Consider the following 23578-nt stretch of genomic DNA (forward strand, 5'->3'; position numbering starts at 1 on the left):
AAGTTGGGCAATGACCCCTTGCACAACCGGCCCTGCCCCACCCCAATCCACAGCCACAAACAGAACCCAGGAGCGAGGCAAGCATGGCCCAAGGACACAGGGTCCCTCAACCCCATCACAGCTCTGGCTCTACTCCAGAGCTGAACCCCCACCCCCACTCAGGGCTGCCAGATCCTCCCGGGCCTGTTTCTTCATGCTGCACTCTTCCCTCTTAATTCCAAGAAGCCACAGCTCTCTCAAGAGCTCCTTCGCACAAGTCAGGTGACTGCCCGCAGCCCTCCTTCACCCACCCGCATACCTCACTCAAACCCACTCATCAGCCAAGAAACAGAGGCCCCCAGCCCAGACCCAGTCAGATAAAGAATCCAGGGCTCTGCCCACCTGTGGGATCCTTCTGCAGGATGTGCCCACACGAGTCTTGCCCCCTTCACCCCGAAGTGCAACTCACTCCCACTGCACAGGTGCATAAACCGAGGCTCAGAGAGGAAGAGGAACTCCTCTAGAGCGCAGCAAGCATATGGCAGAGCTGAGAATGGGACTCAGGCCTCCAGACACTCATGGGAGTGCCCTGACCTGAGCTTCCCCACCTATGATGTCCAGCAGCTCAGAGAGGGTGAGTGGCGCCTCTGGGTCACACAGCACTGGGGCACAGCCAACTGCTCTCACTTCTGGGCTCACCCGACTCCCGGTCTGGTCGTCCAGCAGCACACCAAAACCAAGCTAAGATTCCCTGCTGTGACCCAGCTCCTCCTTCCTTCCTCCAGTGGCCTGGGGGTGGGGCAGGGGGAGGGGAGGCTTTAAAGGCACAGGAACTGCTGCAGGTGGGATATGGGCTGGCTCCTGGTCCCATCCCTGGGCTGTGTGATCTGGGACAGCTGCAGGCTGCAGGTCCCTCTGAGCCCGGTGGGGTCTCAAACCCTGAATGAGAGACCTGAGCTCTGACGGCCTTGGTGGGGCTGAATGAGGCCGGGTTTCAGCGGGAGGCAGATTAGACAAAAGGTTCCCTGGGAGATGGGGCCACAGAGCTGGGGTGCAGCCAGATGCCCACGCCAGGAGGAGCTGGAGATGTAAGCATCTGAGGCCCCACAAGGTCTGAGGAGCCTAGATCACCTCTACAAACCCAGGGCAGGGGATGCCTCTCCTAACAGGCCCTCTCCCCATCTTGCAGGGCTACAGGTGGGGCTCTAGGAGACGTCACTCCAAGGACCCTGGTCACCTGGACTGAAGGGAATCACATGATCCAGGAGGGTCCTTCCTCAACCCCCAATTTCAGGGGTCTGAGCAGACAGGCTGACAGAGGACCCCAGACAGTGGGAGCGGGGGGATGAGGCCCATCCGTCCATCACGCCCTCACTTGCTCTGTGCTATTCAATGAGATGAGATGGGGTGGGTGCCCCCACAGGGCTGGCAGGCCCAAGCCTCTCGGCCCTCAGATCGAGGTCCACACATGGTCTGCAGCCTGCCAGAATTGTTACTCTTAGCAAGGTGCACGCTTACATTCCTTCTTTCATTCCTTCATTCATTCTCCCATCAAATCCTGCCCCCTCCAGATTCTTCTCTCAAGGAGCCCTGACCTGGCCGGGCAGGAGACAGTATGGTCACCCCAGGGGGAAGAGCCCTAGGGGAGGGGCAGACACCAGAATAGGGGCCTTGGGAATCCAGCCCGAGCTGGGATTGGATTTGGGGAGGACCTGCCAGGCGGAAGGAACCACCTCACCCTGAAGGCCAGGAAATGGAGCCTTTTCCAGGAAGTGAAGGCTGCAGGGGACCTCTTGACCACCCTAGGCCCTTCCTGAGCCCCGAGGTGTCAAGGCTGGAAAAGGAGGTGGCCGAGCTAAGACCTTCAAGGCCAGGCCAGTCTGGACTTTGAGAGCCCTGGGAGACTGGTGAATGTGTCACCAGGCCCAGTAACCCATTAACCCTGGCTCACTATTAAGACCCTGGTGGGTGTCCATTAGCTCCCTGGCCGGTTTCAGGAGCCAGGCAGAGGGCAGGGGTCATGGGAAGAAGGGAGTGCTGATTGGGGTGCTAGGTGGAGGCTGGCTGAGCTAGCTCTCTTGTGTCCTTGTTCCTTGACGAGCATTCCAGGGCCAAGCTGGCCTCCAGCCAGGGGCAGCTGCCAACACAGCCCGGGGCAGGTGCCGCCCCACCATCCTAGTGACTTTCATCTCCTTATCACCCCTGTGTGCTGGCACCAGCAGCCCACAGTGTCTCAGGGGCCTTGGCCAGACAGGAGGCTCAAGGGGCCAGTCCAGTGCCTGGCTCAGCATCCAGCCACACTGTCCCTCTGAGAAATGGGCCCACTGTGGCCTCCAAAGCCCTGTCTGTTTCTACGGGCTGGGATCTGCCCCACCTCTGTATCTGGGAAAACAAGGCCCTGGTGGGGCAAGAAGGGAGCTCCTGGCATAGGAACCTGCAGCCTGAGAGGGGAAGGGACCTGCCCAAAGCCACTCAGCAGGACAGTGACCCATGACACCAGGAAGGCTGTGCAAACCACTTCCTACAACTGGCATCTCATTGCAGCCCCACCCCACTGACAGGTCCAGGAAGCTGACCACACCGAGTACCAGGAATCACCCGGAAAGCCTCATGCCCTGAGTGGGCCATGGTGAGGGCCATGGCGGGGTCGGGTCGGGGGGTCGGGGGGGGCGCATGGGGGCGTGACATCCCGAACTGCCGTCATGAGGCTCACAATGAGTGATCAATGTGAACGGGTCCAGATGCAAGCTGTGCCTGGCCCATACTCCAGAACCACTGGAACAACATCTCAGGGACCCCCTGGGAGCCAGAAACCCAATATTATCCGGACATTTTGTGTCCTCTGGTGTCCTGCACCAAGGAGACACTTGGTAAACTGGCTAAATAGAACTGACTTCAAATCCAAGCATCATAGCATTGGAGTCAATATTGGGATCACGGAATCTCAGGTGTTTGGTCTCTGATCTTCCAGCATCCCAGAAATGTTGGCTTACTTATCTTCCCCAATGGGGAGCTCACTACCTCTAAAGACAGTGGGACTGTGATTGGTTGGCGAGTTCTTCCCAACATTAAGCCCCAATTTGCCTCTTTGTAACACCTGCTGCAGGTGGGCCTGGCCTCAGATCCTGCCCACTGTCTAAGGCCACAGAGCAGAGAAGCAGGGGCCACCCCAGATCCTGTACCTGGCCACAGCCTCTCTGAGCCACAAAGACCACACTGAAGGGATGGGAGGATGACTTCAGCTCAATGAAAGGGCTGGTGCCACTCAGCTGTGATGGAGGGAGGTCAGCACAGGCCAACTGTGGGCATGGGCAGAGCTCCTGTGCCCCCAGAGCCTGGCCAACACCCCCAGTGCCATTTGCAGCATCTGTTATTCCAGCACCCACCTGTGATGTGAGGACACAGGCTGGAGCACGGCCAAGTGCGTGGGCCCTTCAGAACTGTCAGCTTGTGAATGCCTGGGAGCACCCAGCAGCAGGGCTGGCCTGGCACTTGATGGACCAAGTCCAACTCCCAAACTCAGAGGGAGAATGGCAGAGGCATGGGCCCTAGAGTCCCTGGGTTCAAACTCAACCCCAGCCACTGATAGTGTGGGTATCACAGCAGCCTTTCCCTTCCTGGCCTCAGTCTCCTACCTGAAGGGCAGGGATAACTAGAACAGTTGCTGGGTGGATTCCCTGAGATGACCATGCACAGACTGTAGGAAGCACCTGCTACTTTCGAGGCCTCACAGGGTCTGGCTAGGCTCTGATACCGGGCATGTAGTAGCTTCTCCCCTTTCCTGATGAGCAGCTCAGAGCAGGGGCCCAAAGGGCCCCCCTCCTGGCCACTCTGTCCTCCCTGCCCAAGGCACCCTCCACAGGTAGTATTATCACATCACCTGGTAATTATCTGCAGTGTCTGAAAGCTCCAAGGAGGGGTTGGGGGTGGAGGAAGACTGTCCATGCCACAGTCCCGACACCATGCCACAGCCTGAGCTCCAGGAGAGCCAACCCACTCCTGTCTCAAGGCCTCCCTGGTGACACGCCCAAGCCCACCTGTTCACCCACAGCCCCCTGTGACTTCACTGATGCCAAAACTGCGCAGCACTTTCCACGCACGCCATGCTCTCACCTGGACTTTTGGGGACCTCCCCTGCCTCATAGCAGCACCTTCCCAACCTCCCTCGCTTCTTGGATGCTGGGCTCACGAATGCTCTCACTGACGAGTCTGCGCTTTGCTGGCTAATGTTTCAGACGCGCCAGGTGGACATGCCCAAGCCTGACCTAAGCAACTGCCACCACAGCAGCCAGAGTCTAGCCCGGGGCAGCCGCCCCTGCATCCTCACTGGTCATGTCCAGCTGCTCCCACCTCTACACCTCACTCCCAGCCTCACCTGACCTCCAGTCCCCACAGGCCACCCCTCTCACCTAGAGACTCCCAATCACAGGTCCCAGCCCCTCTGCTGTTTCCCAATTGCAGCTCAGGCGCTTGGCATGCAAATCTGAGCACACCCCCCCAACTGGGAAGAAAACACTCCAGAGGCCCCCCTTGTCCTACCTTGCTGGTGCCCGTCCTTTCCTCCTTTTTTTTTTTTTTTTGGAGGGGGGTGCCTGGTGGATATGAACTGTCCTTTCCTCTTGCTCCTTCCAGGTCTTTGGGACTTTGTACTAGCTCCATTGTCATGGCCTGAGGCACTCTTCAAACACCAATCACAATGCCACCTCCTCCTGAAGCCCTCCGGCACTGCACCTCACTCTGCAGGCCAGCTGCAACTGCTGCCTCCTCCACAGTATCCACAGTGCCCAATAATCTTCACTGAATGGATGGATGCCAGCTGTCAGGTGGCTAGCTGTTTTTACTAAAATGCATCTTCTAGGACTTTACACTGAATCTACCTAGCCACCTGACAGCTGGCATCTCTAATCTTGTAATCCCAGCACTATGGGAGGACGAGATGGGTGGATCACTTGAGACTAGGAGTTCAAGACCAGCCTGGGCAACATAGTGAGACCCTGTCTTTAATTTTTTAATTAATTTTTTAAAAAAAGGCCCAAGAGGACAGGGTTTGGGGAGTTTCATGTGGAGGCTGACAGGAAGGGGAACAAGAACTCATCCATGGCCAGGCACAGTGGCTCATGCCTATAATCCCAGCACTTTGGGAGGGTGAGGTGAGTGGATGGCTTGAGCCCAGGAGTTCACGACCAGCCTGGGCAACATAGAGAGACCCTGTCTCTACAAAAATAAAAAAATTAGCTGGGCATAGTGGCACATGACTGTGGTCCCAGCTACTTGGAAGGTTGAGTGGGGAGGATCACTTGAGCACGGGAGGCAGAGGCTGCAGTGAGCTGAGATAGTGCCACTGTACTCTAGCCTGGGCAACAACAACAAAAAAATCAACTCATCCATGTGTCCAACTCTACCAGGACAGAAACTTCCGTACTTAGGAGTCTTCCAGTCTTCACTCTATGTATCTCTTCATCTGACTGTTTATTTGTAGCCTTTATTTTATCTTTTTTTTTTTTTTTTTTTTGAGATGGAGTCTCAGTCTCGCTCTGTTGCCCATGCTGGAGTGCAGAGGCATGATCTTGGCTCACTGCAACTTGCGCCTCTCGGGTTCAACCGATGATTCTCCTGCCTCAGCCTCCCGAGTAGCTGGGATTACAGGCTCCTGCCACCACACCCAGCTAATTTTGTACTTTTAGTAGAGACGGGGTTTCACCATGTTGGCCAGGCTGGTCTCCAACTCCTGACCTCAAGTGATCCACCTGCCTCGACCTCCCAAAGTGCTGGGATTACAGGTGTGAGCCACCGTGCCGGCCTATTTATAGCTTTTAAAGTTTCCTTTGAGCTACTGACTTTAAGGGATGATAAAGTATATCTGATGAGAAAATAAAATAAAACATCCTTTGAAATAAACCGATAAACAGGTCTCCCTGAGGTGTGTGAGCTTCTCTAGCAAATTAATTGAACCCAAAGAGGGGGCCTTGGAACCCCAACTAGAAGCCGGTTAGTCAGATGTTCCCAATGCCCAGACTTGTGACTGGTGGGATGGGGGTTGGTCTTGTGGGACCAAGCCCTCAACCTGTGGTTTCTGAGGCCATCTCCAGGTAGACAGCACCAGAATTGAGTTGAATTGGAAGACACCAGCTGGCGTCTGCTGCAGAATTGATTCTTGCTGGGTGTGTGGGAGAATCCACAAATTTGGTTACAGAAGTGTTCTGTGATGATTGTTGTCTTGTGAGAACAGAGGCGAAACAGTTGTGTTGTGTGTGTGTGTGTGTGTTTTGAGATGGAGTCTCACTCTGTCACTCAGGCTGGAGTGCGGTGGTGCTATCTCGGCTCACTGAAACCTCTGCCTCCTAGGTTCCAGCGATTCTCCTGCCTCAGCCTCCTGAGTAGCTGGGACTACTGGCACATGCCACCATACCCGGCTAATTTTTGTATTTTTTAGTAAAGATGGGGTTTTGCTATGTTGGCCAGGCTGGTCTCAAACTCCTAGCCTCAAGTGATCCGCCCACCTTAGCCTCCCAAAGTGCTGGAATTATAGGTGTGAACCACCACACCAGGCCAAAAAACACAGTTTGAGTTGGTTTTTCCTCACATGACCTTATTTGGAAATAGAGTCTCTACATAAGTAATTAGTTAAGATGAGATCATACGGGATTAGAATGAATGAGCCCTGTCGGGCACGGTGGCTCACGCCTGTAATCCCAACACTTTGGGAGGCTGACAGGGGTGGATCACCTGAGGTCAGGAGTTCAAGACCAGTCTGACCAATATGGTGAAACCCTGTCTCTACTAAAAATACAAAAATTAGCTGGGCGTGGTGGCGGGCACCTGTAATCCCAGCTACTTGGAAGGCTGAGGCAGGAGAATCGCTTGAACCTGGGAGGTGGAGGTTGCAGTGAGCCAAGATCGTGCCATTGCACTCCAGCCTGGGCAACAGAGTGAGACTTTGTCTCAAAAAAAAAAAAAATTAAAAATTAAAAAAAGAATGAATGAGCCTTAAATCCAGTAGCTTCAGTTTTTTTTGTTTGTTTGTTTTTTGTTTTTTTTTTTTGAGACAGAATCTTGCTCTGTCACCAGGCTAGAGTGAAGTCACCACGCAATCTCAGCTCACTGCAACTTCTGCCTCCCGGGCTCAAGCGATTCCCCTGCCTCAGCCTCCCAAGTAGCTGGGACTACAGGCACGTGTCACCACACCCGGCTATTTTTTTTTTTTTATTTTAGTAGAGACAGGGTTTCACCATGTTGGACAGGATGGCCTCAATCTCCTGACCTCATGGTCCGTCCGCCGCGGCCTCCAAAAGTACTGGGATTACAGGTGTAAGCCACTGCACCCAGGCACTAGAGTTCTTACAAGGAGGCCATGTGAGCTGGGCATGGTGGCACTCACCCATAATCCCAGCTACTTGGGAGGCTGAGGCAGGAGGACTGCTTGGGCCCAGGAGTTCAAGACCAGCCTGGGCAACATAGTGAGACCCCACTGCAAAAATAAGGAAGGCCATGTGAAGGCCACACAGACACACAGGGTAGATGGTTTCAGAGACTGGAGTGATGCAGCTGCAGCCAAGGAAGGCCAAGGATTGCCAGGAGCCACCAGAAGCTGAAGAGGCAAGGAAGGATCTTCCCCTGGAGTCCTCAAAGGGAGTGTGGCTCGGCCTATACTTGGATTTCAGACTTCTAGCCTCCAGAACTATTCTGTTGCTTTAAGCCACTGAAGTGGCTTTGTGTAATTTGCTATGGCAGGTCCTTACTCTGTCTATGGTTACACATCCAACAAGTGGCAGCCCAGGGGATTTGAATCCAGGCCCTGAGCCTATACCTGTGGTCTCACACCACCCTGCCAAGCTCTGCTGCCTACTACAGCCTCATGACAATTCCTGGCTCTGCAGAAGGTTGACGACCCGTTCCTGTAGAGCAAACACAGAGGACATCCTGTCTCCACAGAGCATCCATCTGCTTCCTTCCTCCTAGTGAATGCCCCCAAACCATTCTGTGTCCTTTACAGTGGCTACCAGGAGCCTCAGTGCCACCCAGCTACTTGCTGAGGTAACATGAACCCTGAGCTGGCCTTTTTCCCTCCTGGGCTTGAACAGTACCACTGGGTGGGTAGAGAAGGGCCCAGAGGCAGTGCAAGGCCAGTTCCAGCCCTGGCTGCAGCCCTCTATCTGCCCATTGGGCCAGCTGGACCTTGTGTTCCTGTCATTTGAACTAGGCCACTGCATGAGTGGCAGAGGGCTTGAGACTCCAAAGGTGTGACTGTCATCAATTCTTGTCTCCTGGCAGGTCCCACTTGGAGCCTAGTATGTTCCCCTCAGGGCCTGAGGTCTAGCTGTGTCCTCCCTACCTGATTCTCCAGCCCCCAACCTCCCACCTCACTGACTCCCTAGGGATGGCAGGGCTACCCTAAAGAATCCAGGGCAAGCCCTTGAGCTTCCACATCAGCCCTGGGAACTGAGAGGACAACATCGCAATCCCTCCACCCCATGGAGTCTCAACAAACACAGCTCTGCTGCTCAGGGTAACCCCAGGGAGACGGGCCAGCAGCCTTCCGTGAAGAACACATGCAGGCTGCCGAGGTGGAATCATGCCCCCATGCCTGAGGGGATAGCTCTGCCTCTGGGGGCTGCTGTCCAGGTCAGATTAGGCCAGAAATTCTCTCCAAGAGCCCACTCACCCTAGGCGCCCCACAAGCAGGCAGAGAAAAGCCCATCCAAGGATCTAGGCCCAGACGCCACCCTCCCTCCCTCTTTTGCTGGAAAAATGTCCTCCAGGAACCTCTCGGCCAGGGACACAGAGGGTGGGGGATGAGAGGCGGGGGCTGGGGCAGTTCTCTGCCTTCCACAGGACTCTAAGCTCTGGGCACTCCTCCATACCGCTGCCTAGGTTGCCCCTTTCATGCCTCCAGGCTCAGCCCTCCATTCCCTCCGTCCTCCCCTCCCCCTGCCCAGTATTCTCACATTTGAGGGGACAGTGCCCAGGCCTGGCTCAGCCTCTGGGAGGATATGGTCAGGATCTGGGAGCCCTCCCAGCTCTGGCTCCAGCCCTGAAGCTGCAGGGGATGAGGGAGGAGGGCTTACCGGGCTGCCTGCTCTGGGCAGGGGGTCTGAGAGGTCCCTGGGGCACCAGAGCTGCAGCTTAAAGCTCTGACCGGGTTGGTCGCCACTTCAGTTCAGCAACAGCGCCTTGGCCCTGGGGGAGGGCATGCATTGCCGTCATGCAGGTTTGCCAGGGAGGAAACCTGTGGTGCCAAGGTGGCCCCAGGACAATACTGGCTGCACTGGAGTGGGAGGAGAGGCTGTTGGGTCCAGCTGGCAGGTTCCAGGGGAGAAGGGGGTGCAAGCACTGCTCCAGCAGGGGTTCAGGGTCCGTGGATGGTCAAGGCGCTAAGACATCCTGCTGTCCTCTGCCTTGTCTCAGGGGCCCAGCCCCACAGGATGACAGAGCCTAGCACCCTGCCCTCTCCCCACTGCCATCTCTGGGCAGGCAGTGCTTAACCCAAAGGAAGGAACCTTGAATCTTCACAGGGTAATTAGCAGACACACACACACACACACACACACACACACACACACACACACACACACACACACACGGGAGCTTGGCTGTCGTCCCTCACTATATGCCCTCAGACAGTGCTCAGCCCTTCCTGCACAACAGGTACCCCTCCTCACAGGCTAGACACGTGCTCCTTGCTTGGAGAAGTGGGGACTGCAGATCAGTGCCTCAAACGTCCCCCAAGCAGGAGATGTGAGGGTCCCAGAGCCGGGATTGGGGCTGCAGGGGCCCAGCAGGCCTCCAGCAGAGACCTAGGTTTCTGCTGAGGGAGCCTTGGGAAGTGGGATACACCTTGAGCTGGGTGGGTCCGTACCTTACCCAGGTCCTCAGAGGAGCCAGGGCCCCCATCTCACTCTGCCTGCCACCACCCCCACCCCTTGTCAGGGAGGCAGACTGAAGCCAGCGGCAGATACAGCCCGCCTGCTGCCAGCTTGCCCAGAGCTGGGCTTAACGGTTAACCTGACTCTTCATCCGGTTTATTTCCCAGGCTGGGGTCAGAGGTGGGGACCTGCCCCAAACCAAGAAGCAGGAGGCAGTAAATATTTGCCAGTGCAGGAGTGTCCATGTAGCGTGAGCAGGTGCTACACCACAACTGCCAGCTGCAGAGAAGATTTCTTTTTTCTTTTCTTTTCTTTTTTTTTTTTTTGAGACAGAGTTTTGCTCTGTCACCCAGGGTAGAGTGCGGTGGCGCCATCTCGGCTCACTGCAACCTCCGCCTCCCAGGTTCAATTGATTCTCCTACCTCAACCTCCCAAATAGCTGGGATTACAGGCGCCCGCCACCACGCCCGGCTAATTTTTTGTATTTTCAATAAAAATGTGGTTTCACCATGTTAGCCAGGCTGGTCTCGAACTCCTGACATCAGATTCCGCCTGCCTCGGCCCCCCAAAGTGCTGGGATTACAGGCGTGAGCCACCGTGCCCGGCCTAATTTTTGTATTTTAGTAGAGACAGAGATTCACCATGCACGGCAGATTTCTAAAAGCAATGGGGGCAATACCTAATACTGGCACACGCAGAACCCCCACCCCGCCTAGAATGCTCTTTGCACGTCAAAGCGACTATTCCCCAGTTAGCACTGGGACCAGAGGGTAAAGAGGTGCCAAAAGCCACCTCGTCTCGGCCGAGCTCCGCGTCTCCCCTGGCGGCTCCAGGCCCTCGGGTTCTAGCGCCAAGACTGACGCAAGCAGGGCCTCCTCCAGTGAGATCAGGCCAAACCAAGGAACCCACTGGCCTCGCTCCGGCGCGGGGTGGGGCGGGCGCTCAGCTTTCGGACCCGGACGGGGCGGGGCCGCGGTGGTTGGGGGCGGGGCCGCGGTGGTTGGGGGCGGGGCCGCGGTGGTCGGGGGCGGGGCCGCGGTGGTCGGGGGCGGGGCCGCGGTGGTTGCTGGCAGGGCGACTAGGGGCGGCCCCGGGAGCGGGGCGCAGACATCCCGGCCTCCTGTGGGTTCGGCGACCGTCGCGCGGCGGCCATGGGGGCGCGGCTGGGCCGACAGGCCGGGCCCGACGCTGGCTCCGAGACCGGGGCGGCGGCCGGCTGCAGGCCTGCGCCCTACGAGCGCCGGGTGCGGTGGCTCCGCGAGATCCAGTCCACGCTCGGCGAGCGGCGGCCGGAGCGCGCCCGGCAGCTGCTGCGCCTCCTGCGCCAGGCGAGAGAAGGAGCCGTCCGCCCCGGGGCTGGCGGCCAGGGAGGGTCCGGGGGTCTGGGAGGCGCGGGGCTATGCGTTGTGGGCCTGTATCGGCCGGGAGGCGAGGCGGAGGTGGTCTCTGGCGCGCGCAGGCGAGTTCCGAGGGCGCGACAGGCTGCAGCGCGCGGCGTCTTGCGTGGGCGAGAGGGCGACCGCCTGGAGTGCGGGCTGGGTGAGGTCGGCGGACCGTGTGTGGAGGAGGGGGCCGCTGAGTGTGTCAGGGTCTCTGGGGTTTGAGAGGGGTTGTGTGTGTTGAGGGTGGCCCGGTAGCCTGGAGCTAAGAGCCCAAATTCAGGCCCTGGCAAGATGGGAGGGGCCCGGGAGGAGTGGCAAGTGAGGTCAAATCATCTTGTATTGAGAGATAATGGAAGAGGGTAGCTTCCCCCTCTTCCAGGATCGGGGAGGCAGTGGACCCTGGAGAGAGGACCCAGGGCTGGTCTACGGATGCAGCCTCACCCCAGGACACCATGGCAGCCCACAGAGAGCCACCACATGCGTCACCAGTTATCCAACAGGCAGCTCATGCCCTTAGAGTACACACCACCAGCATCTGTGCATCACAACACTCGTTCCCGTGGTGGCTCTGCTCCTACACACACCAGGTACACTAAACCCAGATCCCAACCCCTGGGTTGTCCCAGGATGCTGGTGCCCCCAATCACCTGGGCATGCCACTTCCCTCACCACCCCGTCCCCATCCCCTGCAGCAGCTACCACCACTACCTGCCCCATCCTGTGAGCAGGAAGTCAGCCATGCAGGTGTTCGGCCTGCGGAAGGTAGATAATTAGAAATGGGGAAACTGAGGCATGGAGCGACGTGGTCATCCCAGGACCCACAGAGAAAATGTGGGGCAAGCCAGGGCCAGAGCCCTTCTTCCTCTCTTCCCTTCTCCACCTCCTCCAACTCTGGATTCAGCAGGCTGGAAAAATGGAGCTGTCCCTTTAAGAGGAGCTGTCTAGACCCATGGAAGGCAGGCTGGCAGGTTGCGGTCTGGGGCCTTGTCTGGGTCTGCCAGGCTCATCAGCCAGCCTTCCTCCTGGATCTTCCCTAGCTGGCATCTGTGGCAAACAGCAGAGCAGCACTGAATCAGCCAGACAACCAGAGGCACAGATCTCAGTCTGGGATGCCGTCTGGAGCCCAAGACACCAGTTGGGCATTTTAACTGGGAAACTGAGGGAAAGAAGGATCCTAAGAGACCACCTCTTTGTGTCTCAGAGGTTGGGATTTGAGGTCCAGCCAGGAGCCTATCCTGCTCCATAACCTGCAGGGACCCTGCAGCTGTGACCCATGGACTCCCCTGCCTGGCCCAACTTCCTGTGCTTGGGACCCACACACAGAGCATATCACCTATGGATTGGAGAAGGCCCACATGGGGTCTAGAGGCCCCTCCTGGCTGTGGCTGCCCCATCAGCTCTCAATATGTCCTCTAAAGAGACCCTCTGGACCAGATGCAGTGGCTCACGCCTATAATCCCAGCACTTTGGGAGGCCGAGGCAGGCAGATCACCTGAAGTCGGGAGTTCGAGACCAGCCTGACCAACATGGAGAAACCCCTTCCCTGCTAAAAATACAAAATTAGCTGGGCGTGGTGGCACATGCCTACAATCCCAGCTACTCAGAAGGCTGAGGCAGGAGAATTGCTTGAACCCGGGAGGCGGAGGTTGCGGTGAGCCAACATCGCACCATTGCACCCCAGCCCGGGCAACAAGAGCAAAACTCTGTCTCAAAAAAATAAAAAGAGAGACCCTCTGAAAGAGTGTTCAGCCCCACACCAGTCCTGTGGGAGTAGACAGGAGGAGAAAGTGGAGGAGTGAGGCAGGAAGGCCAGGGCAGGTCTGTGCAGGCAGTGGGGTGGGGGATGGGTAGGAGAGAAGGCTGGAGGCCTCAATCTTGGCAGGAGTGGTGGGGAGAGAGAAGGGATGACTAGGTGAGCTGGGGGAGAGAGGAGGACGGAAGAATGCTGGGGGGTTCCAGAGCTTCTGGCCCCCGTGCCTGGGAAGATGGGCATGGAGGCGCCCTATACTGAGCTGGGGCATGGGTGGTGAGGCCAGCTTCAGGGTAGCATGCCTTTGAGACATCTGAGAGAGAGGTCTGCCCCCAAGGGAAGGATCCAGACCTGTCCGCAAAGAGATGCTGGCCGCAGCTCAGGAAAACCAAGGAATAGGTGGGAAGGCAAAGGGTCTGAAGGGAACACTGGGGGACAGGGGAATTTGAGGGGTCATAAGAGCAAGCCCCCCACCATAAGAGGAAAGACCCCAAAGAATCCCACTGACAAGCCCTAACCCCAGAGAAGGCAGTGTCACAGCACAACACTTTACCTCGAGGGAACCGGTCTAAGGGTTCTGGGATTCACTTACCACTTCCCTGAGGGTTCCCATGTCCCTCCCCTCTACTTATCCAAAGGGTCCACCAAGGCCGAGTGGCTCACACTGCAATCCCAGCACTTTGGGAGGATCGCTTGAGCCCAGGAGTTTGAGACCAGCCTGGGCAACATAGTGAGACCCCATCTCTACAAAACTTTTTTTTTTAATTAGCTGAGCATAGTGGTGCCTGTCTATAGCCCCAGCTCCTCAGGAGGCTGAAGTGGGAAGATTCCTTGAAGAGGCAGATGTTACAGTGAACCGAGATCACGCCACTGCACTCCAGCCTCGGTGACAGAGCGAGACCCTGTCTCAAAAAATAAATAAGCAAAAAAAGAAAGGGGCCACCCACCACTGGACTGTTGGCCCATGGCTGCCTGGGGGGAGAATCCAGCCAGCCTTAGGGAGGAGATGGAGAGACAGGAACGGGCATAAGCAGCATCTGGCTGGCTGGGGTGGGGCCTCGAGATGGGAGACCCAACGGGCTCACTCAACTCTCTCTTCACCACTCACAGGACCTGGGCCTTGAGAGGACCCTCCTTCCTGATATCCTCTACAGAGATGTGGCCTTCCTCAACCTGGTCGACCCCATCTCCCATGACCTGCTTGTGAACCTGGCCCGGGACCTGCAGTGCCCCAAGAAGGTGAGGCTGGCAGGCACGGGCCCTGGGCTGGGCACTGTGGTGGACAGGGGCCAGCAGAGCCCAGGGCTGGGGACTGGGAGGCTAGGTCCTTCTGCGGCTTGCTGCGTGGCCTTAGGCAAGTCACTGTCCCTGTCTGAGACCTGCTGCCAGCATCAGTATATTAGGCTGGCCACCAGCTAGAGCAAGTGTGAGCTGTGCTTTGCAGGACCCTCAGAGTCCTGGGCAGACCCGTTTTCTGTGTGGCAGCACTGTGTGCCAGGCCTGGGGACCCAGGCAGGGGAGACTGTAGCTGGGCAGAAGTCATACGGGGACCCTGCGGGTCACAGACTGTTCTGAGAAATCCACCAATGGAAACAAACTCCCAGCCTCTGAGTTCCTGGGCCAGAAGAGAGCCGCTCTCGGCTACAGCCCCTATCTGTCCACAGGTCTCCATCCTGTACAGACACCCTTGGGGACGGGTGCTCACTGCTTTCCCCCACAACAGCTGGGGTCATAAGCAAGGCCCTCCTCATTGCTGGGGTGGAGTTTGCCACCTGCAGCCTCCACCCTACAGCTGCCCAGAACCCCACTCTGATGGCACCTGCAGATGTCCTGCCATGAGCATCGACACAGCCCCAGGATGTGTGGCTGTGACCAGCCACTGGACCCAGACTCCTAGTCACAGTGAGTCCCCAACCAAAACAAGGGTATCCGCTCTGGGCCCTGCCAGCTCTGAATGCCCAGGTCTGTGCACAGTCGGCCCCTAGGACTCTGCGCCTAGCCCACAGCCATCACAGGAACGGCCATGGCTTGCAGCTGCTGTGTGTGCTGCCTGCTCCTGGGGCTGTTCACAGAGGGACTGGATAAAGGATGCAGTGGAGCATGCTCAGTGCCAGCTTTGTGGGCCGCACACCTCAGATTCCGCCCTGAACTGGGCCTCTGCAGGAGCCCAGTTAGGACTAAGAGAGAGCCAGGTGATGGTGCTGTAAAACATTACATCCCCCAGCCCTGTCAGCCCAGACCCAGACCCCGCAGGCGCAGTCTCGCTTGGAGAGTGAGAGGAAGAAGAACATGCTGACCTGGCTTGTTCCTACTCCCTGGAATTGGCGTCAGTGGACCACGGCTCCCTCGAGGGGCCTGGTCTGGCCTCCTCCCCCTGTGGCAAGTCCCCGAAGGGTGCTGAGGGTGGGCAGGCAGCCGGCTGATAGCCCGAGACGCTGGCCCTGGGCCTGAGGACAGGGAACAAGGGCCCATTGTCTGGGCTTCCTCCCGCCGGGCACTGCGGGACTGGACCAGCCTGTCCAGCTCCCAGAGGGCAGCCTCCCCTGGCTCTGTGCCAGGCCACAGCTGGGTTGGGGGGTGGGAGGGGGAGGCCCTGGTGGGCAACTCGGTGATGCATGGTGCACGGCCGTACTCATACACACACTTGGCTGCCCGGGCCCCTCTCCCCAAGGCCCTGAGGTGGGCAGGAGGGGCTCAGATTCACCATGGTGACACTGCCCTCCCACAGGACTACGAGCTCTGGAAGTCCTCGGACAAGATCTGCCGACAACTCATCTACCACCTCACCCCTCACTCGAAGCAGCAGCAAGGGTCCAGCCTGCGCCAGAGGAAGACCCAGAGCTGGTAAGGGTAGCCCAGCCACTGCCCCTCCTCACTGCTGCTCCAAGGTCCCTTCTCAGGTTGACACCTGCACTCTCACCAAGAGGCTGGTGCTGAAATCCCACCTGGTGAGGCCCTCACCTGGTCCGCATGAGGGCCCTACCCTGGAAGTCAGCCTGGCCTGTGGCAGCAGATGCTCCCCAAGCCAAGCTGCACCCTCTGAGTGACCCGTTTGCCATTTCCCACAGGACGGTCCTGCCTCCTGCCATTCACACGTCCCTCAATCTCTGGCCTGTTACAAGACCTGGACACCCCACCCCTCCACCCAACAGCCAAGGTGACCTCAGCAGGCATCTTCAGCTGAGACTTCCCAACAGGTTGCAGGGGAGGCAGATTCTGGATCGTGATTCTCATTTTAGAGGGAAGGAAACAGGTTCGGAGAAGTGGCTTGCCTAAGGCCACACGCTACCCTGATTTTCCTGTACCCTGTTGGGAATTCTTTGCCACTGCCAGGCTGCCTAAAGCTGAGGCTTCCGTGGCTGCCCAATAGCTCCCTCTGCCATGGGTCCCTCTCAGACACTCCATCCTGGAGTGACTCCATCCATGGAGCCTCACACACAGGCTCAGTCCAGAGCTGGCCACAGGCACCAAGGCCCACGGGCCTGAACTGCTGCTGGGAGCTTACCCTAGCAGGCCTCCCCTGTCTGCCCTCCACCCCTGTCCCACCTTGGGCCTAACAGGCCACGCTGAGCTTGGACCCCACAAGGTTGTTCCCTGCCATGGCTGGTGGGGGTCCTGAGGGTGTGCTCACTGCTGTCAGTCCCCCAAAAGGCCTGCCTAGTGGGCTCTGTTCAGATAACTGGGGAGAGACCTAGAGGGTTGGTGGGGGAGTCCTTCTCAGTCTCTGAACTTCCCTTCTAACTGAGAAAACACAGGGAGCCCTCCCCCAGGGCCGGTCCCCAGCCTGCACACCCAGGACCTCCCCTCACACTACCCTGGGCCTGTCCCTCTCTATCCCCGGTGCCCTGTACAGCCTAATAGCCGTCCGTTTGTAGGAGAATTTCTCCCTACCCTAAAAGAATCGACATCAGAAGGGGCACAGGGAAAAAACATGTGGGCTCAAGAGTCAGAGCATCTCACTTTGAGGACCTGGTTCCCCACTTAGTGGTATGTGGCCATGGAAGAGTTACTTCACCTATCTGAAAAATAAGTGAGATGTCAATAAAACAGGTGTGGGATGCTGGGCACACAGTGAGATTTCAAATAATAGTTCATGAAGATAGAGCCTTACTGTGTGTGTATTTAATCCGCACAACAACCACGTCCCATTTTCACCAAAGGGGAAACTGAGGCTCTGAGCATTGCTCATGGCCACCCACTTAGAAAGTGGGCCAGGCGTGGTGGCTCACGTCTGTAATCCCACCACTTTGGGAGGCTGAGGCAGTCAGATCACCTGAGGTCAGGAGTTCGAGACCAGCCTGACAAACATGGAGAAACCCCATCTCTACTAAAAATACAAAATTAGCCAGGCATGGTGGCACATGCCTATAATCCCAGCTACTTGGGAGGCTGAAGCAGGAGAATCGCTTGGATCCGGGAGGCAGAGGTTGCCATAAGCCGAGATTGTGCCACTGCACTCCAGCCTGGGCAAAAAGAGCGAAACTTTGTCTCAAAAAAAACGAAAGACACAGTTTGAATCTGGCTTTGCTACACTGTAGGCCTGGGCTGTTCCCAACAGGTCACTGTCTGTGGTCGGTGGGGGGACTCCCTGGTTGCCTACTCCCTCCCCACCTGCCACCCTCCCGTAGCCTCAAGAGCAGCCTCCAGAAAACTCTGCTGGCAGGGGAGACTGTGGACCTCTCAGGCATCCCGCTGTCGACACAGGACGTGCAACACATCACACGCTACCTGAGCACCCATGGTGCTGTACTGGCAGTGCTGGACCTGAGCTTCACCGGGCTGAGTGATGAGCTGCTGCACCTGCTGCTGCCCAGCCTGTGGGCGCTGCCCCGCCTCACCCAGCTCCTGCTCAACGGCAACCGACTGACACGGGCCACTGCCCGCAAGCTCACTGATGCCATCAAGGACACCACCAAGTTCCCTGCATTGGCCTGGGTGGACCTGGGCAACAATGTGGATGTGGCTTCCCTGCCCCAGCCCCTGCTGGTCGGCCTGCGCCGGCGGCTGAGCCAGCGCACCTCACTCCCCACCATCTACGAGGGCCTGGACCTTGAGCCTGAGGGTGGTGCGGCTGGGGCCACCACCCCTGCCTCCACCTGGCACTCTACAGCTGCTGGGCTGGGACCCGAGCCCCAGGCCTGCTGTGCCAGGTGACCCACCACCCACCTGGCTCATTGCTACTGACTTGTGATGCTCTCAAGCACATGATAGTGGGCGATGAAGGTTGAGGAGGACTCACAGGCCCCCAGAGATCCAGTGCAAATGCTCAGCCTGAGATTAAGGGGACAGAAGGAGAATGGACTCATAGGTGGCCAGGTGGCCAGCCCCAGCTAGAGGCTCAGCCTTCTCTCAGTGGGAGGGGCCCCAGCACCCACAGGGTGGACCCCGCAATAAAGAGTGACACCCACCTCTGCTTTTCTGCATCACCAACCTCAGGGTCACTGAGCAACAGCCCTGCTGCTGGGGTAGGGAGAAAGGGTGGCTGTGTCTATCCAAAAGGGAGGGAAAAAGGTCACACTGACCTTCCCCCAGGTGCTCTTTGGGCAAGTCCCCCATGGAGTCTAAGATGTGGGGGTCCTGGGTCCATCCCTGTGGGCTGGGGAGTTAGAGGAGGCCTCCAGGGAGCAGGCCTCACATCTGGGCAGGGCTTGGGCTCCTTGAGAAGGGGAGCTGCAAAGGAGTGGGTTGGGAGCCCCAGGAGGAGCAAAGCTCTACATGGAGCCCCACAGCAAGCTCATGTCTGAGCCCAGGCTGCCAGCCTCGCCACCAGGGCCCTCTGGGCAGGGGACAAGGCTGCACAGACCAGAGGCAGGGGCCACAGCTGACTAAGTGGGAGGACTTGGTGCCTGCCTCCCACAGGGTACAGTGCTGCTTGCCACCCCCAGTACCCAGCCCCAGGCCTCCTGTACTTGGCGAGGGGCAGCTCTGTGGGGTTAGGAGACACAGCAAGCCAGAGACAAAGTGCTTGTGTGTTCCCTCCTGGCCCTGGGGGTCCCCGTGTGGGAGAGCATGCAGGGGGTGGATGGCGCATCGCCAGCAGCAGGGGGCCTTGGGGGCACAGTAGTCCTAGGGCTGCCCCTGGCAGGGGAAACTGTCTCCCTCCCTCCCCAAGCACCATCAGGGTGGGCTCCCAACCAGAAGCCTAATGCCACAGTCACCCTCAGCCGTGTGTGGGGAGTTACAGTTCAGCCCAACCAGAAGACAGGCAGGGCAGGCATGAAAGGAATTTAGAGATGTCCGGGGGGATACTGAGGCCTAGAGTGGGGAAGTCATTGCTAAGCCAGGAGGTAAGGTCTGGGGGCAGTGGGCCCCTGCTAGATGAGGAGAGACTCAGCAGCAGAGGGAGGCTCCAAGGCTAAAGAGGAGGCAGGGGTCCTCCTGGGCCTACACACCCCAGCCACCAGCTCTGACTTTCCCTCACAGCCATGGCCCACAGGGGACGGTAAGCGGCGCATCCATCCCCCATGGTGCATGGATTCCAGCACATTCCCAATCTGGCTGGATGCATAACAGCTTCTCAGGGCAGAAGGAGATGGCCAAGGAGGGTGAGGACAGGATGGTGTTGGGTCCCAGGACTGGGATGGAGGCAGTGAGGAAAAGGATTTTCCTTAGACCCCACTGATCTCACTGCTTTAGGTGGACTTCTTACCCAAAGGCTTTGGAGAGATTGGAGATCTCACAGTTCAGGCCCGCTCCGCTCCTGACTTGCCGTGGGACCTGGCCAGGCCTTTCCCTTCTCGGGATCTCTGCTCCCTCCCCTCTGTTAAATAGGACTTCCAGCTCTCAGCACTCCATCCTGGGGCCCAGCTCCCTCCCAGCTCTCCTTGTTTTAGGGACTGGCCCTGCCCAGCAGCTCAGAAGCCATAGAAGTGTTTCCCTATGCCCCTACTCTGGAACAGGGTGTTCAGGCTCCCCAGAGTGAGGCAAAATGGGGTAGATGGTGGGAGGGGCCAGCAGAGAGGATTATGAGAAAATGAAAGCTTAAACCAACATGCACTTATTCTGTGAGCAATCTATTACTTAAATCAAAACTGTATGAGAGCCGGCCCTGGGCCAGGCAAGCTGATAAACCTGTCACATAAGCAGGCCTCTGAGCCCTCCCTGAAACTCCTGTTGGAGAAATGCCAAGCTCTCCAGTCCCTTGTGCCCTGCTGACTCCCTGCCTACCACTGGCCCTAAGCCAGCCCTCAAACCCTCCACTGTCACTGAGAGATTCCTACCAGGATGGTGTGCGAGGACCTGAGCTGGTGTTCCAGACAAGCTCTGGGAGAATCCAGACAGCAGCAGATAGTTTCAGTCTCTCTGCCTCTTGGACAGAAGCACACGATGCAGTAGTGGAGCCAGAGCCTGAAACGGATCAAGTGGGGAAGGTTGGCCTCACTGCGATGCAGTAGTGGAGCCAGAGCCTGAAACGGATCAAGTGGGGAAGGTTGGCCTCACTGCCATGCAGGTGTTAACAGCCTTCACGGAGCCTTCACGACCACCAGTAAGGCCGTCGAGGGCAGGGCCACCGAGCTCCAGGAAGTGGGAGCTTGTGGCTCATGCAGTCTGGTGAGGCAGAGAGCACTGGCCAGGACAGCTCCAGCCCAAGCTCTAAACGGAGGAGGAAGCAGGTGGGCTATACTCAGGCCGGTCCTCACTCAGGCCTAGTCTAGGAGGCAGACAGGCCTGGCCTTGGTCCCAGCCCGTCACTTGCTGGCGATGTGCTCCTCTCAGAGCCTGTTCCCTCATCTTGAGAATAAGGTACACCAAGCCTCCCATTATCCCACTGGAGTGAGGATGACGTAAGTTTTGGAAAGTGTCTACCGCATTGAGGGGAGGAGGGCAGGCACTCTTCAATGTCAGCAGGGCCTCCACCCAGGGCTCTCTGGGTGGCAATGGCAGGAACCCAAACCTTTGGGACTAGGCCATAGATGAAGCCATTTTTTTATTCAACAAGCACTTCCATAGCCTCCCTTGGGCCAGGTACTGTTCCGATGGCCTTATACTCCTTTAATTCTCTTCTCATTTGAAGGAGGTAGGTGCTCTGTTTTCCAGGTGAGTCCACTGAGGCAGAAAGAAGTTAAGAAAGGGGACTTGTTGGCCAGGCGGCGTGGCTCATGCCTGTAGTCCCAGCACTTTGGGAGGCCGAGGCGGGTGGAGATCAGAAGTTCAAGACCAGGCTGGCCAACATGGCAAAACCCCATCTCTACTAAAAAAAAAAAAAAAAAAAAAAAAAAAAAAAAAAATTAGTCAGGTGTGGTGTGGTGGTGGGCGCCTGTAATCCCAGCTACTTGGGAGGCTGAGGCAGGAGAATTGCTTGAACCTGGTGGGCGGAGGTTGCAGTGAGCTGAGATTGTGCCATCGCACTCCAGCCTGGGTGACGGAGCGAGACTGTCTCAGAAAAAGAAAAAATAAAGAAAGGGGATTACTTGTCCAAGTTCCAAGAGCCAGGAACTGGAGGAGACAGAGTGTAAGCCCGGGTGGCCTGGTGCCAGTCTGTGACGTTAACGCCTGCATGCTGCTCCCTCTCCTACAGCCATCCCAGGGACTGTCACTGGGGCTACTCGGCCCCAGGATTCACCTAAATGAGCAAGCCCCTTCCAAAGAGGCCATTTGAAGCAGGAGAACCATCATGGTCCCCCTGTGGGGAACAGACCTCAAGCCTCGTTGTCCCTGGAGCAAAGCCAGTCAGGACCTCCCTGGACCTCAGTTTCCCAATCTGCAGCTACATGGTGGAAGCAGCCATGATGATCTGGGCTTTGCCCTCCCGCAGGATTGTAAAAGACTAGCAAAGAGTGGGTTTGGAAGTACTTCCCAGACTGAGCAAAAGCCAGGCGGCCCAGGCTCAGGGCTGCGGAATCCACACCCAGCTCTTGGAATCTGCCTTCAGCTCCCTGGGCCTGAGGCTCCTCATGCCTTAGCCTGCCTTGCAGGGATGCTGAGAACATCAAAAGGAAACATGTAGAAAAGATGATGTGTTCCACAGGCCCAATGTGACCAAGAGTTGGGAACTTCTTTTCTGTCGTAAAAGGGAGGATATTTGAGCCCAAATAAGGTGCTTTAGGACATGAGCCCGCAGGAAAGGTCAGCTTCTGCTGATGGTCTTCATCTCAAGAATCCAGAGTCTTGGGCAACTGATCCTAGCTGCTGCTATCAACCCAGCATGGAGGTTTTTCTCTGGGACCTGGAGGGAAAGGAAAATGCACTTGTTCCACTTAAAGCTAGTTGCCGATCACCCATGAAAACTAGTATTTTCTTTTCCAACTATGCACAACTTTTTTTTTTTTTTTTTGAGACACAGTCTCACTCTGTCACCCAGGCTGGAGTACAGTGGCATGATCTTGGCTCACTGCAACCTCTGCCCCACCAGGTTCAAGGGATTCTCCTGCCTCTGGCTCCCGAGTAGCTGGGACTACAGGAGCCTGCCACCATGCCTGGCTAACTTTTGTGTTTTTAGTAGAGACAGGGTTACACCATATTAGCCAGGCTGGTCTTGAACTCCTGACCTTGTGATCTGCCCGCCTTGGCTTCCCAAAGTCCTGGGATTACAGGCATGAGCCATTGCGCTCAGCTTGTTTTTTAAAAATATTTTATTTTTTAAAATAACCCTTCATTGAGGTATAATTGAAACACAAAAAGTAGACATTCCGAGCATTACACAAGATTAAAATGTGCAATATGATACATTTTGCATATGTATACATCTATGAAGCCACTATCACAATCAAGATAGTAAATGTAGCTGTCACCCCAAAAGTTTTGTCATGCCTCTTGGTAATCCCTCCCTCCCGCCTCTCCATGCCCATCCAAAAGCAACCATTGATTTGCTTTGTTTTTTAGTTTGCATTTGCAAGATTTTGGGATATATGGAATCATATAGGATATACTTTTTTTTTTTTTTTTTTTAGGTGAAGTCTCACTTTGTCACCCATACTGGAGTGCAGTCTCAGCTCACTGCAACCTCCCCCTCCCAGATTCAAGCAGTTATCCTGCCTCAGCCTCCCGGGTATCTGGAACTACAGGAGCATGCCACCATGCCCAGCTAATTTTTGTATTTTTAGTAGAGATGGGGTTTCACCATGTTGGCCAGGTTGGTCTTGAACTTCTGACCTCAAGTTATCTGCCCACCTCAGCCTCCCAAAGTGCTGGGATTACAGGCGTGAGCCACCACACCCAGACGGATGTACTCTCTTCTATATGGCTTTTCACTTAGCACAATTATTTAGAGACTCACTCACGTGTACCAGTAGTTCCTTTTTATTGCCGAGTATTGCACTGGACGGCGTGCCACAATTTATCCATTCATCTGTTGATGGACGTTTGAGTTGTTTCCAGTTTTTGGCTATTACAAATAAAGCTGCTATGAAAATTCATGTGTAAGTTTTTGCATGGACATATATTTCCTTTTCTCTTGGGTAAATACCTAGGAGTGGAATGCGGGGATCATAAGGTAGATGTATTTTTAATGTCTTAAGAAACTGTCAAACTGTTTTCCAAAGTGGTGGTGCAGTTTTACATCCCCATCAGCAGTGTTTGGGAGTTCTTGTTGCTTTACATATTCAACAGCACATAGCATGGTGAGTTTTTTAAACATTAGCCATTCTTCTGGGTGTGTAGCAATA

General features: G+C 56.5%; 2 protein-coding genes across 24 annotated transcripts in view; one reads left to right on the top strand and one right to left on the bottom strand.

Moving 5' to 3' along the window:
- The window catches only part of GGT1 (gamma-glutamyltransferase 1), a 43314-nt gene extending 23062 nt beyond the window's left edge, over window positions 1-20252 (bottom strand). For 4 of the 11 annotated variants that reach the window (XM_063662862.1, XM_054469266.2, XM_063662861.1 and 1 more), the window contains exon 1: window positions 588-720. The gene's annotated coding sequence lies outside the window, so the exon portion shown is untranslated. Of the gene's footprint in view, window positions 1-381; window positions 721-15271; window positions 15354-20194 lie in introns of those variants that run through there. The other 7 variants (XM_054469275.2, XM_054469265.2, XM_054469267.2 and 4 more) reach the window with 7 other exon arrangements.
- On the top strand, window positions 10905-23325 carry LRRC75B (leucine rich repeat containing 75B). 13 transcript variants are annotated; one of them, XM_054469291.2, is made up of 7 exons: window positions 11677-11811; window positions 13744-13860; window positions 14085-14213; window positions 14767-14876; window positions 15703-15818; window positions 16043-16131; window positions 17603-18381. In XM_054469291.2, exons 4-7 carry the CDS (start codon window positions 14810-14812, stop codon window positions 18126-18128), a joined length of 798 nt encoding a protein of 265 aa, XP_054325266.2. In that variant the 5' UTR covers window positions 11677-11811; window positions 13744-13860; window positions 14085-14213; window positions 14767-14809; the 3' UTR covers window positions 18129-18381. The 13 variants fall into 13 exon arrangements, with proteins under 13 accessions (XP_054325258.2, XP_063518934.1, XP_063518933.1 ...); XM_063662865.1 differs by having other exon boundaries at window positions 11719-11811; window positions 13770-13860; XM_054469283.2 differs by lacking the exons at window positions 11677-11811; window positions 13744-13860 and adding an exon at window positions 10905-11170 and having other exon boundaries at window positions 14639-14876.
- The last annotated feature ends 253 nt before the right edge of the window (window positions 23326-23578 follow it).

This window comes from Pongo pygmaeus, chromosome 23 (genome assembly GCF_028885625.2).
Source record: "Pongo pygmaeus isolate AG05252 chromosome 23, NHGRI_mPonPyg2-v2.0_pri, whole genome shotgun sequence".
NCBI lineage: Eukaryota > Metazoa > Chordata > Mammalia > Primates > Hominidae > Pongo > Pongo pygmaeus.

Bases quoted from the DNA above. Each gene is read 5' to 3' on its own strand.
- LRRC75B (XM_054469283.2), top strand. From the start codon at position 10,994: ATGGGGGCGCGGCTGGGCCGACAGGCCGGGCCCGACGCTGGCTCCGAG. The intron at 11,171-14,084 runs GCGAGAGAAGGA...CACCACTCACAG, and splicing joins TGCTGCGCCTCCTGCGCCAG to GACCTGGGCCTTGAGAGGAC. The intron at 15,819-16,042 runs GTAAGGGTAGCC...CATTTCCCACAG, and splicing joins CAGAGGAAGACCCAGAGCTG to GACGGTCCTGCCTCCTGCCA.